This window comes from Antedon mediterranea, chromosome 11, assembly GCF_964355755.1.
Source record: "Antedon mediterranea chromosome 11, ecAntMedi1.1, whole genome shotgun sequence".
NCBI classification, from domain to species: Eukaryota; Metazoa; Echinodermata; class Crinoidea; order Comatulida; family Antedonidae; genus Antedon; species Antedon mediterranea.
The window spans coordinates 17,374,561-17,391,688 of record NC_092680.1 but is presented as its reverse complement, the minus strand read 5'-3'; the positions used below and the strand labels follow the sequence as shown (position 1 = coordinate 17,391,688).

Here is a 17,128-nt window from a genome sequence, read left to right as displayed (position 1 = left end):
CTTTAACAATATAATTCTAAAAAAAAGAAAACAATAAAGAAAGGGATACGATGTAGTATATATCTGATGAGATCCCGTCGCCAGGGGGCGCTATTGTGTTAATAGGTTGCGATGCAGACCGCGTTGAGTTAAAAGTTAGATTGTCTCCGAGTCAATTATTGTTGAATAAGTAACAACAGTAAAGGTTACATTTTTTGGCGATCCTGACAGGACCAGTAAAATCAAATTTGAACGCAATATATTTATTTTATTAATTTGCTGGCTGCAAAATTGTCTGTTTAATGTAAAATCGAATGGCAAGACGATGTGCAAGGAGGCAAACTTTCGAAAATGAGATGGAGGAGGTGACGATGCAGCACCGTGATTTGAACTCGCCATCTAGGCCTACACAAAACACAGTTAAGAATGTTCCAGTGTTTACCGGAAGAGCAGGAAGCGGAATTGACATTGATGACTGGGTAAGAGACATTAACTACTTAGTACCAATAGATAGATAGCACAATTCAATACCATAGTGCAGTATTTAGGGAAGCGGCAAGAAAACTTGTATTAAATCTTCCGCAAACGGAACCGACCCCACAGAATGCATTTGAGGAATTGAAAGAACAATTTGGTGAGTTATTTTTTGCCGGGATCTGCTCGCTGAATTCTATGAAAGAGTCCGATATCCAGCAGAGACTCCTTTAATATATGCCGTAGAGCTAGAAGCAATTCTGAGAGAGGTGGAAGAAAGAGTGCAACATCCAATGGTTGATGGCAACCATATGCTGACGCAACAGTTTATGAGGGGAGTAAGAGATGCGCATGTAACACAGAGACTTGCTCCCATGAGACCAAGATCTATGACATTCAAAGAGGTATACGCAGAACTCCGTCTTATGGAACAGGGGAACAAGACTACAAAAACTGTACAACAGTAAAATCAAGCTGACCGTCCAGAAAAAACGAAATTAGACAATTTGACAAAATCAATGAACGATTTAAAACAATTTACACAACTGCTGTCTATACAACAAGCCCAAGCAAGACCTGATTTCATGAGCGCCCAACAACAATATGAAAATCAAGAACTTATAAGGTGCACAGAGTGCGGACAAGAAGGTCATATTGCTGTTGGATGCAGAATGAACTACACTGTGGAGAGGTGCACCGTAAGACTAACACCACAAGTAAGCCTTAACTATGTAAATACTGTTTCCTCTGTTCATAGTATGGGAATGAATTTATGGATAAGATTAAGAATGAAAAAAGTTCATGGCACACTGCATTTGTTGAATCTATAATAAGCAATAGAAGTATAGGTGACCAAAATAAAACGAGGAGTTTTAATAAAACAAATGTTGACATTTTCTTCAACCACCTCAACTGTTTTAACGCGACATAATAATTTGTGTAAAATTTAAAATGGTCAAAGGAGAAGCCATGACAATCATAGATCACATATATCTATCTATCTATTTAACGCGATTCATTTGTACTAAATAAGCTAGTAATAAGTTAGTGGGCCTACACACATCGGACGATACAGTATAGGAACAGTGTAGTTATTTATTTTATTTTCCCAGTGAATATACAAAGTGTTATGCAACATTATTGGTTCATCTTTTAATGCTTGGTGATATTTTTGATAAAAGTTTTGGAAGTGAAAACACCCTTTAAGTCTACTAACAAAATCAATTTTTATCATTAACTATTTTGTACTCAGCTGCTAACCTAAGTTATGTTTGCGTTTGCTTATTTCCAAAAAGGCAGTGAGGTAAAGGTTGTTACAGCTTGAGTACGACGCATTTGGCGTCCCATACTTTATTTTTAAATTACCTTTCTTGCTTCTCATGTTACCGAGGTTACTGTGTTGTTTTCTCCGAAAGAGAGCAGTCATCTTCACCATGTTTCATTCCAAAAGGCATAGTCGCAGATAGATGTATGTTTTTATATGCTTTTAATTATTATCATACATTTAATTAATAACTTAGGAATAATATGACGTAAGATTTAGTATTTGTAACTTTATAGTTTTCTTTATTTTGTAAGTTTAAGTTTCGATCATCCTTGATTGTTACCATCCATTGTGTACAGCATTATGCTAGCCTAAAAGATGCGATTAGCGCTGTTCGCCCGACTATATAGATTAGTTGGAAGCTTTTAATTATGTTATAACTTTATATATTATGATTGACATTCATCGTATTCTGTGGTAGATTTACCCACGATATTGTAGTTTATGTGATCAACATTTTAGTAGTTCATGTGTAGTTAGTTTAGCTATGTAATTGGAAACTTATATTTCAATATAGAATTCTTCATGGATAGACCATGTGAGTTATCACGGCGTGCAGAATTATGTTCGTTACGCTTGACTGAGCACAAGTAGTGCGCAGCTGCAGAATAGGCCAATAAGATTGTTATATGTTATATAAAGGAATTGACTATAGAAATCATCAGTATGTACAATACAGTGCTTAATTAGTATTTTGATGTTAATTCTTGTTTATTTTTTCTATTAAATTTCAGTTAAAACCGTTTGACACAATAACGCGTTACAAGTTTCTGTTATTTGCCTTTTACACGTGACTGGAGGTCACATTTTAAGTTTTAAATCTTTGTGAGTGGAAACTTGCAAGAATACGATGTCACAAGCGGGATCGTCAGTGAGCAGGAGTGGTAGTCATGTGAGCATAAGCCATGCTCGTGCGAGAGCTGATTTGGCCATGGCAAAGGCACGTGTTGAATTTGCTAAGAAGAAAGTTTCTCTATTAAGAATCAAAGCTATAGCTGAGGCAGACGTTCAACTGTTAAATGCAGAAGAAGATGAGGCAGTTTGCCAGGCAAGAGCAGACTCCTATTTGCAATCATCTGAAGATGATGATTATGATTTCGACACCTACAGCGTGTGCGATGATGTCAGCGATGTGATGAGCGAAGAGTCTAGTATTGAATCTCTTGAACCAATTCAATCTTCATCACACCTCGACCCTGAACAATTACCATCACCATTGTTGAACCAAGTACCTGAATACAAGCCAATACCACCACCACCATTATTTACCCAAATTAAAGATTACAAGCCAGCTTCACCACCACCACTGATGAAATTTGCTTCACCTCTACCAAACCTTGACCAATTACCACCAACATTGTTGAATCAAGTATCTGATTACAAGCCAGCTTCACCACCACCACTAATGAAATTCACTTCACCTCTACCAAACCTCGATCAAGCACCAGAATTCGAACTGATTGCACCTCCACTGCTATACAGAGATGAAGTACCAACCAAGCAGCCCGACCAAACTCAAATAGTTATGACAGAAATTGGTAATGTACTATTTCGAAAGGAATTATTAAGTACCAGTCTCCGGCAGTTCGATGATACTCCAGCCTCATACCGTGCTTGGAAAATCACACTTTCCAATACAATCAAAGAGTTGAATGTTCCGGTGAACCAAGAGGTAAATGTTGTAATGAAATGGCTTGGCGATAAATCAAGAGCACTAGTTGCTCCTCTACATGCAGTTTATATAGAAAACCCTAGTGAAGCCTTACGACACATTTGGACTTTACTCGATGAAACTTATGGTGCCCCAGAGGCAGTTGAGCTAAGCATTACTAAGCGACTACAGGAATTCTCAAGGTTTAATCTGAAGGACGTGGAAAAGCTGCGTCAATTAAGTCATTTACTGTTGGAGGTTCTCCACGTAAAGGAGACAGGGAAATATCCAGGTCTTGCGAGTCTGGATTCGTCTCAAGGTATAAGTCACATTATACAAAAGTTGCCACCCAATCTAAGAGAAAGTTGGGTCAAGAAGGGATCTAATTACAAGGCGACTCATCAAGTGTCTTTTCCACCTTTTCGATTCTTTTGTGATTTCATACGGTCGGAAGCCAAAATGCGAAATGACCCAAGCTTCATTACTCTGACCAACACATCAGAAGTTAAAAAGTCCTTCACCGCATCGACCACAACAACCACAACCACAAGAAATGGTATCAAGTGCCTGATGTGCAATGAGCAACACTGGTTGTCACAATGTAAGGATTTCAGGTCAAAGTCTGTTGAGGATAGACTTAAGTTTGTCAATGAAAAGAAACTCTGTCGGAACTGTTTAACGCATGGACATTTTGTTTCTTTGTGCCCGAAGAACAGTTTTTGCAAAAATTGTACCCTGAAACATTCGGGCTTCCTTCATACTCCAAAACGACCTGTTAGAGCTGATGCTAATGCGACTGCACATGCAGCAGCAGTTCCAACTCCAGATCAAAGTAGTAGTGCAATCACCACTCAACTCAATAATTCAAAGTCATCAATGGCAGTTAACGGAAATGCGACACGAGTAGGTCTATCTGTAGTACCTGTCAAAGTAAGGTGCCCAGGAACCAGAAAGACAATCAAAACGTACGCATTTCTGGACAATGGATCAACTGCAACCTTCTGCACAGACGCCCTAGCTCACAAATTAAATGCGAAAGGCAAGAGAGTCCAGTTAAAATTAACCACAGTAAACGGTCAATCATCATCGGAATGCAACCTCATCTCATTAGAAATTTCAACCCTGAATGGTGATGCAGTCTTTACAGCACCAAACGTTCACACAAAACCAAAATTGCCAGTCTTAAAAAGTGCAATTGCCACGATAGATGATATTAAGAATTGGGTGCACCTGGAAGGGGTAAACATAGATACCATTGATGCAAATGTTGATTTGCTGATTGGGGGAGACCTACCAGAACTACACCAACCATATGAAGTGAAACCAGCTATGAATGGTGGGCCATACGCCACACGAACAGCTCTTGGTTGGGTTGTGAATGGTCCGTTGACTTCAACTAGATGCCAAGTTCAAAACTGCAATTTTATCTGTGCAGAACCACTGGAAGAGCAGTTTAAGCAATTTTGTAACATTGAGTTCAATGATATCCCAACTGAGAAGACAGTTATGTCTCGGAACGACCTTCAAGCACTACAGATGATGCAAGCATCGACTAAATTAAAAAACGGCCATTACCAAGTATCGATGCCATGGAAAAGCCCACCTGAGGAATTTCCAAACAACAAGGCTGTGGCGCTGAAAAGACTCAATCTTCTAAAATCTAGGCTGATCAAGGACAGTACACTTCACACGAAGTACACAAATTTTATGAACGACCTGTTGTTAAAGGGCTACGCAGAAAAGGCGTTGCAGAAAGACCAACCTAGATGGTATTTGCCGCACCATCCGGTGTTGAACCCACAAAAGCCAGGAAAGGTTCGAGTAGTGTTCGATGGGTCAGCTAAGTATCAAGGTGTTTGCTTAAATGATAAACTTTACCAAGGTCCTGATCTTACAAACACATTAGTCGGCGTATTACTGCGCTTTCGTCTGGGACCCATCGCCTTTGCAGCGGACATCGAAAAGATGTTCTACCAAGTAAAGGTTGGAGAGACTGATAGTCACTACCTATCATACTTATGGTGGGAAGACGGCAATCTGAATATGAACCCACAAGAGTACCAGATGGTTGTACATCTTTTCGGAGGAAAGTCTTCACCTAGTTGTTCCAATTTTGCTCTCCGGAAGGTTGCCAAAGACCATGCGGATGATTTCGATCCTGTTGTAACTAACGCAGTCAACAACAACTTTTACGTAGACGACTGTCTCAAATCCGTAGACAGCGAAGAGACAGCCATTGAGCTTGCCAAGGGATTAAAGAATTTGCTGACTCGTGGAGGTTTCAACTTGACCAAGTGGGTCTCAAACTCCAACCAACTTGTATCCACGCTCACAGACAGTGGACAGAATGCTTCAACATCATTGTTTGGAGGGGAACAACAAAGAGCACTGGGAGTACACTGGTTTGTAAAACAAGATGCACTTGGTTACGTTATTTCTCCAAAGAAGCAACCCAGCACAAGAAGGGGAATTTTGTCTGTAGTAGCATCCGTCTACGACCCTCTAGGACTAATAACACCATTCATATTAAAGGCAAAGCTGCTACTCCGAGAACTGTGTTTGATTGGATGCAAATGGGACGAACCTATTCCAGTAGAACTACAGATTAAATGGCATGAATGGTTAAAGGAACTTCAGAGTCTCGATAAGTTGAACATTCGACGTTGCTACAAACCGTCAGATTTTGGCAACGTCACGTATAGAGAGTTACATCATTTTGGAGATGCATCATCCACGAGCTATGGAGCTGCATCCTACCTTTACCAGAAGGACGAGTGTGGAAACGTATGCGGGACCCTTGTGACTGCGAAGTCAAGACTTGCTCCGGTCAAGACCCAGACAATTCCTAGATTGGAACTACAAGCAGCTGTCCTGGCAAGTCGCCTTGACAGAATCATTCGAGAAGAGCTGCATGAAATAAAAATCGATAGAACAGTTTGTTGGACAGACAGCACATGCGTGTTGAGATATTTGAACAATGAAGAAACGAGATTCAAGACATTTGTTGGGAATAGAGTGACAACAATTCTTAATCAAACAACTAAGGAACAGTGGCGACACGTCAGTTCCGCTCAAAATCCAGCCGATCTAGCCTCACGCGGAATGTCTGCAGAGGATATGATGACAAGTGAAATGTGGTTCACTGGTCCCAGTTTCTTGATGGAAGATGAAAGTGAATGGCCTCAAATGCCTACCGACTTTAATACTATCGTAGGAGATCCAGAAGTAAAAACTGTAAACGCTGTAACCGTTAAATTAGATGACGACAGAATAAATGACCTCATCAACCGCTTTTCAAGTTGGACCAAGTTGATAAAGGTTTTTGCTTGGATACTACGATGGCGACGCAGAGTAAAGAACAAAGGTACCAACATTAACAGTTTCATATCCGTTGATGAGTGGAAAAACGCTGAGACAGTAATTTTCAGATACATACAAAATCAAGCACTTCACTCTGAAGTTAACCATCTCCAAACCAATCAACAAGTCAAGAAGGGTAGCTCTCTCATAAAGCTAGATCCAATTGTAATGAACGGTTTGATGCGAGTAGGTGGTAGATTGAAAAGATCTGAAATTAGTGATGCAGCAAAACATCAAATTATCCTTCCAAAGAATCACCATGTAACCTTACTTATCCTACGACACTATCATGCTATTTCCGGACATTCTGGCGTAGAGCATACACTGGCGGCGATACGTCAACGATTCTGGCCGATCGGTGGAAGAGTAAATTTGAAGTCAGTTGTTCGCCGATGTGTGAAGTGCCGTAAGAATACAGCGCCAGTAATGCAACAAAAGATGTCCGATCTACCAGCTGATCGCGTTAAATCTACACCACCATTTACCAACATTGGAGTGGACTGTTTCGGTCCATTTTACGTGAGACAAGGAAGGTCAAGTGTTAAAAGATACGGAATCATCTTCACTTGCTTAACTGTCAGAGCAGTTCACCTTGAATTATCAAGCTCCTTGGACACTACCTCGTTTATTAACGCTTTAAGGAGATTTATTGCCAGAAGAGGAACTCCAGTAGAGATTCGCTCTGACAATGGAGGAAATTTTGTCAAGGGGAATAAGGAGTTAAAGGCTGCAATTGAACTGTGGAATCAAGACCAAATTCACCAATACCTCCTGCAACGACATATTGTGTGGAAATTTAACCCTCCTCTAGCCTCTCATTTCGGCGGAGTGTGGGAAAGGTGTATTCGAACCGTACGTAAAGTTTTAAGTGGATTAATACAGGAACAAATATTGAAGGAGGAAGGATTAAGAACCCTGTTTTGTGAGGTAGAAAGCATTATCAATAATCGACCACTTACAAAGGTGTCTGATGATCCGAAGGATAGCGAGCCATTGACTCCGAATCACCTATTGCTGTTACGCACAGGTTCTCAACTACCACCAGCAACACTTACGCAAGATGATGCTCATGCAACCAAGCGCTGGCGGCAAGTTCAGTACCTGGCCGACTTATTTTGGCGTAGATGGAAACGAGAGTACCTGCCCTCTCTACAGGAAAGGCGCAAATGGCATCACAAGCATGGAAACCTCAAGGTCGGTAACGTTGTAATCGTTGCGAATGAGTTAACTCCACGGAATTCATGGCCGCTGGCAGTTGTCGTGGAAGTATACACAAGCACTGCAGATGGTCTTGTTAGATCTGCTAAAGTGAAGACTAAAATGTCAACTCTCGTTAGACCAATCTCAAAATTGGTATCGCTTGAAGTCGCAAGTGATTTGTTTTAAGATATGAACTTTATGAACCTTTATTTTAATCTTTATGTAGTTAGTGTAACTCAAGCTTATTGTTTGAATTTGTAAAGGCTGGTTAGTGGCGCCTTTAGGGGCCGGTGTGTTACAGCTTGAGTACGACGCATTTGGCGTCCCATACTTTATTTTTAAATTACCTTTCTTGCTTCTCATGTTACCGAGGTTACTGTGTTGTTTTCTCCGAAAGAGAGCAGTCATCTTCACCATGTTTCATTCCAAAAGGCATAGTCGCAGATAGATGTATGTTTTTATATGCTTTTAATTATTATCATACATTTAATTAATAACTTAGGAATAATATGACGTAAGATTTAGTATTTGTAACTTTATAGTTTTCTTTATTTTGTAAGTTTAAGTTTCGATCATCCTTGATTGTTACCATCCATTGTGTACAGCATTATGCTAGCCTAAAAGATGCGATTAGCGCTGTTCGCCCGACTATATAGATTAGTTGGAAGCTTTTAATTATGTTATAACTTTATATATTATGATTGACATTCATCGTATTCTGTGGTAGATTTACCCACGATATTGTAGTTTATGTGATCAACATTTTAGTAGTTCATGTGTAGTTAGTTTAGCTATGTAATTGGAAACTTATATTTCAATATAGAATTCTTCATGGATAGACCATGTGAGTTATCACGGCGTGCAGAATTATGTTCGTTACGCTTGACTGAGCACAAGTAGTGCGCAGCTGCAGAATAGGCCAATAAGATTGTTTATATGTTATATAAAGGAATTGACTATAGAAATCATCAGTATGTACAATACAGTGCTTAATTAGTATTTTGATGTTAATTCTTGTTTATTTTTTCTATTAAATTTCAGTTAAAACCGTTTGACACAATAACGCGTTACAAGTTTCTGTTATTTGCCTTTTACACGTGACTGGAGGTCACAAAGGTTGAGAATGTCTCAACATGTCAGCACTATAACAATAGGGAGGTTTCACAACTATTTATGAAACTTTTGAGCTGATCCCCATTTCATATTCGTAAAGCGTATTCGTGTTGACGAATATCACCAGTCATATTCGTAACTATAAAACGAGTATAGATTTTGATCTATTTTGTACATTTTGCATTTGAATCAGGAATGATTCATGATTATAATATAATTATACTTTTATTGAAAGTAATTTACTAAAGTAATTTACTAAAATGCCAGGTCAATTTTTAAAGTCCTCACTCGCTTTGATGTTACGCTAGGCCTAGGCAGCCAAGCACCACGTACCTGCGCTTCGCTCAAATTTACCGCAGTCATATTTTGGACGGCGCGCTCAATATTTCGTTGCCATGCAAAACAGATTTTTACTGGCTTAAGAAAAACGAATAAATGTGCGTGACGTATCCGTTTACATTATCGTATTCGCAAGATTGCAAAACCTCCCTATTATACACTATCTGTTAACTTAACCACATAAAACCCCTAGAAAGTAGGAAGCCTTTTGCCATTTTTCCCCAGACTATTCCGGAGTAAACACATGCCATAAAAATCTTACTAAAGATGTTTTCATTAAAGGATAACCTTATACTTTATTGTGAGGGATGTTAAGGCACACTGCAGCAGGTTACATTTTCATGTCATCATCAGAAGACAACTTTCAACGTTTGCTTGATTCTCCTTTCTTTCTCAGTTTCCTTTTTTCTTTCCACACTTTCCTTTTTCTTGTTTCTTCCTCTTCCGGATCCTAAAAAATATTAAATAAAATATCCAAATAGCACGTTAATGATGTCTCACAATATAGTAGTAAATTTCAACCCTTTAGACTGGAAAAAATCTAGGCCGACTATCCTTTATCAAGCCCAACCAAATCCATGAACTATAGTAGGGTCATTAGCAATGTAGTCTCTGGTGTCTAAATGCAGTTGTTTACATGCAGTAATAAAAATATCTTTACCTTTCCCTCTCTAATAAGTTGCTTTTGTTTGTTTATTTTTCTTTTCTCTCCAAAATCTATTTCTTCTAGTTTCTGTAATAAAGATAATTAAAATAAGAATTTAGTTTGTTGTTTGTTGTCTTATCGGCACGTGGAAATAGGTGCGCAGTCAAACAAGATGAAAAACTGACATTAGACATGGTCAACTGCCCCAATAGAACATGCATGGTTGCCTGTGCCATTGGCATGGTTGACCGCGCCAATAACAATTGAAAAATTATTACCAATTCAGCTTCTCGCTTTGCAACAGCAACTTCATTTAAGATTCTTAACACTTCTTTTTCTTCTACTGGATACTCAACAAGTTTAGTTTCTGAATAAAAATGAAATAAATAATAAAATAAAAAGGGGACACCCATGTTTAGGGGACACCCATGTTTAGGGGACACCCATATTAAGGGGACACACTTTATCATAGGACACTTTTTCATGAAATGAATGAGGGGCAATTTATATTTCAACATAGCAGCCTACTTGTTTGGGAACACTTTGTCGAGTCTTAAAGATTCTACTGCACTCGACAGGCAACTAAAACAATAATAAATTACTTACTGATTCTTTCCTCAATTTCCTGGACAAGTTCCACATCAAATTGTGTAACAAGGCTAATTGCCATGCCACCACGACCTGCCCTTGCGGTACGTCCTACACGATGAATGTAATCCTTCGGCGAGCCTGGAATGTTATGGTTGATGATGAGTTTAACAGACGGAATGTCCAAACCACGACTTGCTACGTCTGTCGCGATTAAGATGTTCACTTGATTGGACTTGAACCTGGCAAGTGCACTTAACCGGGTACGCTAATGTGAAATGAAAAATGTGAAAGTATGTTGGCAATTATCTAATAATATAAAACAATGTACAATTAGTGATTCATCTCATTTTGTTCGAACAAATCGCAAACACTATAAATCCTTCATTCTTCTATAGTTGTATCTGGTAGAGGCGACCGAGTGGTGGAGCGGCAAGGGTTCGACACTCACTCGCTCCATGGTTCTGGTGGTAGAACGAGTTTTCTGGGTTAAGGACTATAAACCATAGGTCCAGTGCACACATCTAGCTTACATGCACACATCTAGCTCACGTGCACACATCTAGCTCACGTGCACTTTAAAGAACCTAGTACATCTTTCGAGATGAGTAGGGAGTTACCCCGGTGCACTAGTACATCACAGCCATTGATTATAACTGGGCCCTCTGGGAGATCAGTCTTTGACTGAAGAGGTTACCCGGTATAAATAAATAACAAATTTTAATTTAAAAAAATTCAGGCTAGAGAAAATTTAAGAAATTATACAACGTTCTGATCTGTTGAACACAAATTTTACCTGGTTCACTAAGGAGTGTAAAGCAGCACAAGGTAGATGCATTTTTCTTAACATAATGGCAACAGCATGACAGCTCCTGCAGCAGAAATTATTGAAACAATTATTTATGCATTAAATAATACTCAATAAATACTGACGAAGAATAAATTGGTACAAAACAGCAAGAGAAAAATATTAATTGGTATTACATTTTTCTTTTGTTACTTGGCCATTTCCTCTACATCACACAGGCCATTGCAATAATAATAATATGTCGATCTCATATAGAACCTAATGCATAAAGCCTCATATAACTATCCCGGTCATATTTTAGATCAAACACGTCTTGAAACATACTCCAGTAATCAGCGCAGTTGTGTTTTGACCTATAGCAGATACCCATTTGTACACCTGGGTGGAGAGTGGCAAACGCAAGTGTCTTGCCCAAGGACAAGAAATGCGACGAGCATTGTACTAGAACCCACAATCTCACGATCAGCGTCCAACATACTGCGCCACATGCCCTCACAATCAAGCATGTTTAATATTGTATTTCCATGTTTAGATTATACCACAAATTATTTTTCCTGTCCATTAGCAAATAAATGCTGACTAAGTTGCAACATGTACGTAATGTTAGAAAGGTGTAGAACTATATAGCATCTCATATCTGATCGCACCTAATTATAGTAGTGAACCCTCTATAGTTTAATCAATATGAGCAACCCCTAATGAATACCCCTATATATGACCATGCTTTCTCTCTCTCTGCATGCGGATTCATTGTACACACAAGTAACTAATAAAATACAATCATATCAATCAGTTATAACGTAGTCCGGCTAATATATTTTATCAGCGAGAGCTTACAAAAGGTATAAACAAAATAATAATAACTAAATAGCAATGTTTTCTTACTTGCAAGTACTTGTAAAAATAAGAATAGAGGGATCTTCATGTTCAGCCATGTACTCTTGTAAAATGTACAGTAAATAAGCATCTTTCACCTGCTTTGGCATCAATACATAACGTTGGTCTAGAGTATCTACTGTGGCAATTCTGAATGAATAAATATGAAATGATAATTATGGATTTCCAGCAATTCATGAATATCTCAACATTATTTATACAATTTATATTTATACCCTTGTATACTTATACAAGTACAATAACTAAGTAGATTCTTGTCATTTGATTGGAGGGTTTTGGGATAATGTTCAATAAATATTCTATTGAACTCTTAATTATGTCATCGAGAGTGCAATTGTCGTATACATATATACAAATACTGCAATTTTGTTTTGCAAATTCATTTTTGTTACACAGTGAGCAACTACATGCGTGACACATTTATAGTGTATAAATATTGCGCGACACATTTATAGTGTATAAATATTGGGCGACACATTTATAGTGTATAAATATTGCGCGACACATTTATAGTGTATAAATATTCAATGTTGTCTAAACCACATACTCGGTTTCTGATGTACACTCATAGAAAAACGGTTCTTTCATTGCTATCTTTCTAAGTTCTTCTAAAGTCTGTGTAATTGTAGCACTAAACAATAAAGTCTGTCTTTTCTTGGTTATGGCATCAAATATAACTTCTAAATCTGGTCCAAAATTTCCTTCTAATAACCTATCTGCCTCATCCAAGACCTAGAAAATATAACAGTTACTATGTGTAAGGGAGTGAAAAGGTAATTGCTAAACTGCACACAGCTCTGAAACGCACATCCATTACAAATATGTCATGACCAGTCGCATGCTTGATTAAATACAAATGAATAAGAACCAACAGTGGCTGTGTGAGCTAGTACACCGGGGTAACCACCTACTCGTCTTGAAAGATGTACTAGGAGCTAGATCTGTATACTGGACCTATGGTTTATAGTTCTTATCCCATAGGACTCATTCTACCACCAGAACCATGGAGTGAATGACCCTCGAACTCTTTCCATTAAGGCTATAGATTACAGTTTGACCACTCCTGGCAGCTATGAGATTGAGTTGAAATAAAAAATAAAAAGATAGACCACCACAAATAGACCACTCTTTTACTAATTCAGTATGAAAAGGTCCATGTAATATTGTTGTTATTATAGCGATGTTTAATAAATGTGATTTTAAATCAAAGTGCTATTTACAAATCAAAAGCGTACATAACAAAATAATTACATATTTGATGACAAAAAGATTACAAATTTGTCAAAACATTTAGTATTTTGGTGGTTCTTATTATTATTGTGAATCCGCAACTGCTATGATATTAAATATGATGCGGAATTATATTAAAAAATTGTTTTATTCAGATTTATTTCTTACTAGAAATTTTATCTTCTTAAGAGAAAACGTAGAAGCACTGTTCAAATGATCAGCAAGTCGGCCTGGTGTTGCCACGACTACATGAGGCTGCTTAGATAGCTCTGTCGCTTGTGAAATCATATCTGTTGAAAAAATGATCAAAAAATAACAATTTTATTTTAAAAATCTCAACCAAGCAATAAGTTTTTTTAAATGAACCCGATGTATAAAAACCTATTTCATAATAACCATTAAAATGATATTACAATATTCTTACCCATTCCACCCACAACTACACAGTCTTTCAGTCCAATAGGTTTTCCCAACACTCGAAACTGATCTGCAACTTGGTACGCTAACTCCCTAAAAAAAAATGACAAAAATTTAAAAAATCATCTAAAATAGGACTTGGTCAAAATGTTAATTTACATAGAAAATTACAATATCTAAAATAAAATAACAGAGCTACAACATTACTCATGAAGTATGGCGATCACTGGGGTTGCGTTCTTGGATGGGAGACCGTCGGGGAATACCGTGTCGGGTGCTGTATAGACCGGAGAGTAATAGTAATAAGGGAAACGAAACAGCATGTGATAGGCATGGGTTTGAAGCTATAAAAATTCTTTACTCCATTGCCTTGTCCTTCAGATGGGACGTAATGCCATTGGTTTCTTGGTACACTATTTGAAAAATAGTAGGGGATTGTCTCCTGGTGTGCTAATCTGGTAGGCGCTGCACTGTTGGCTGCTGTGGAGGGCCTTAATCCTAATCTTAAGCCTGTACTTACCTTGTGGGAGACAAAACAAGGCAGTATATGCCATAAGGATCTACACTAAGTGTTTGAAGAATTGGTAAAACAAAGGCAGCAGTTTTTCCACTTCCAGTTTTAGCACATCCAATACAATCTCGTCCTGAAAAGTAATAAACAATTCAATTTAAATTAGGAACAAACACATGGTATACGCTGTAAAACTAATTAGGTGTTAGCAAATGTCAGTTTCTATTAGTTTAATTGTATAGAAAAATATCCATTTATAGGAAAAGCTAAAGGAACACCCCAGATACCCAGATATCCCTTTTGACCGAATCACACTCTCTGGATCCATCCCAGACATCTGGTTGGTACAACATAAACAATAAACAGACATTCATCCATCTCCAGAAGCTCTCCAAATTTTGGTTCTAGTTTTAAACATTTTACTGTCTGAATTATGTTTTTTATAAAAGATTATTTATTTATTCAATACAAATTACATCCGATTAATTTTTAGAGTCCGCGACGCACCTCTTGTAAATAAAATGCCAATTTCGCCCCAACTCTTGAGGGTTGGAATGTCTAAATGAATATCAGTTTATTAATACACACTACATCCGATTTCAAACACAACCTATCAAAAGAATTAGCTAGCACCGGCCAATAGAAAATGCTGAGAGTTGATTTTTTCATGAACACTGATTTAAAAAATGCGACCAATGTTTGTTTGTGAAATAAAACTATAAAAACTTTAGTAGTATTACTATAGGGAGGCCTGTAATAGCGTAGTAGGAACAGGATTACAGATCATTACGGTCGCATTTGACATCTGTCGCGTTTCAATCGGTCACTTTTCGAATCGGTCTCGTATATTGGCATGCCTAATGTTGTATATTTGAAGATGATGCATGATGATTTTTACGTTCGATCTACGCCACTCTGACGTGAGAATGGTTTTAGGATAATAAAATATATAGATCAAATGCCGTTATAAATCAATCTGCCGGGCCTATACAATGATAGATGTGAGAAAAATAATGGATGGATAATAAAGGTAGACAAGATTCTCAAAAAGGTAATCTGCACTGATATTTAAACATTTAGATTTACAAACAGCGTATGGATGTGAGACACTGACCCGTTTTGATCACAAAAACACTTGCAGAAGGCCTATAGATGTTTCAAACGTAGGTTATTAGTAATATACGTCATCTTTACCTGGTACGTGTTTTAACCATGATTTGACACACTAGTGCGTGTTTTTTTAAAAAGGGGAATCCCTGTCAGCAAAATAACATACTGTTAGATTTAGAGGAGACGACTGCACGATCATACTGTAGAAGGTGCATCTCCGATATGGCTTATTTGGAGGTTTATTTCAGTAACTTATTATTTTAAACATTAGAAATAAAAATACACACGTGATTTGCCTCAACAATAATCATTATATACTTAAAGTACGGACATTAATAAAATAAAAAAAAGGTGATCGAATAGTACAACATGGATATGATACAGTATATCTGCTACAGTATAAAAATGGATACGCTGGATTTACGGGCTGTACACTGTAACAATTATTGTTTTTAAATAAATTGTTCTCTATTACGTAATTGTTTGCATAATTACATATTATAAATAGAAGTAAATTATTATATGCCTAAGATAATATTTAAACTTGTTTTGAAATGGCCATTTTGAAAAGACACAGTCCTTCTCCGAGACCTGTGAAATAAAAAAAAATTTATGTTTGATAAAATTAATTTTAAGCAAATAAAAAATATCCACATAATCACCTAAAAAATATCATTATCAATTAAATCTATATAAACGAAGAAAATGAATATCCCGCTAGCATGCATCTTGCTCCATACAAAATAGCGCGACCGATTTCAAACGCGACCGATATCATCAAAAGTATAGCTCTAGCGGCACGCCATACAAAATACCGAAAATTGATTTTATCGCGACCAATTTCAGATGCGACTGATTTTCATCATCATTTAGCTAGGCTAGGCCTACCCCTCTAGACTAGACACTTGTAGGATAGGCTTGCCGCTTATCGCCCTCCACTGATTTCGTTTAGGTTAATATAAATTAGCCTAGGCCTAGCTAGGCCTCATTTGCTAGAGAGGGCCTAGAGTGTAGGCTAGCTAGATAGGCCTAGCTAGCCTAGCCTTCTAGAATAGAGGGAGTGAAAAGTCGATAACCTTGCAAAATTGGTGGGATACAGTTTTTTTGTATAGGTGTTGGTCGACTTAAACCAAGATTCTTGCACTGATTTACAAGCCATTTATCTAGTTTTAATGTAGAAAAACTATTTTCTCGATCCACCTTCGCTACGACGCTTGCCATTGTGTTTTTCTTCCTTTTTGTGACGATATGTCACGACACGATATGGGCCAAAAACACTTCGTCGTCACCTTCCCTTCCTCGTCGTCGATCCTGCGTGCTTCGTGCATGCTGCCGCCGCCAACTCAGACTCGATGATCAATAAATATATGGAATATATGCGGCCCAGACTGATTTCCTTGTTACTCATTTTATTTACTAACGTAAATTTTCGATAGAAAACAGAGCGCAGCAGGTGAGGTACGTACGTGTGAGGGCGTTTT

The 17,128-nt window shown here is 37.8% G+C and overlaps 2 protein-coding genes across 2 annotated transcripts; one reads left to right on the top strand and one right to left on the bottom strand.

The window, feature by feature from the left end:
• The first annotated feature begins 2,627 nt into the window (after positions 1-2,627).
• LOC140062029 (uncharacterized) lies at positions 2,628-8,174 on the top strand. Its single transcript, XM_072108071.1, has one exon. It carries the CDS (start codon positions 2,628-2,630, stop codon positions 8,172-8,174), a length of 5,547 nt encoding a protein of 1,848 aa, XP_071964172.1.
• Positions 8,175-9,106: 932 nt separating this feature from the next.
• Positions 9,107-16,936, bottom strand: LOC140062413 (probable ATP-dependent RNA helicase DDX49). The gene is made up of 11 exons (XM_072108624.1): positions 16,724-16,936; positions 14,547-14,670; positions 14,034-14,119; positions 13,778-13,899; positions 12,927-13,111; positions 12,368-12,508; positions 11,471-11,546; positions 10,693-10,942; positions 10,365-10,453; positions 10,102-10,173; positions 9,107-9,891 (listed from the first exon to the last, which is right to left on the bottom strand). The coding sequence occupies exons 1-11, from the start codon at positions 16,866-16,868 to the stop codon at positions 9,805-9,807; spliced, it is 1,377 nt and encodes a 458-aa protein (XP_071964725.1). The 5' UTR covers positions 16,869-16,936; the 3' UTR covers positions 9,107-9,804.
• Between the last annotated feature and the right edge of the window lie 192 nt (positions 16,937-17,128).

Bases quoted from the DNA above. Each gene is read 5' to 3' on its own strand.
- LOC140062029 (XM_072108071.1), top strand. From the start codon at position 2,628: ATGTCACAAGCGGGATCGTCAGTGAGCAGGAGTGGTAGTCATGTGAGC.
- LOC140062413 (XM_072108624.1), bottom strand. From the start codon at position 16,868: ATGGCAAGCGTCGTAGCGAAGGTGGATCGAGAAAATAGTTTTTCTACA. The intron at 13,900-14,033 runs GTAAGAATATTG...TTTTTTCAACAG, and splicing joins TGTAGTTGTGGGTGGAATGG to ATATGATTTCACAAGCGACA. The intron at 10,943-11,470 runs GTAAAATTTGTG...ATTTCACATTAG, and splicing joins TACACTCCTTAGTGAACCAG to CGTACCCGGTTAAGTGCACT.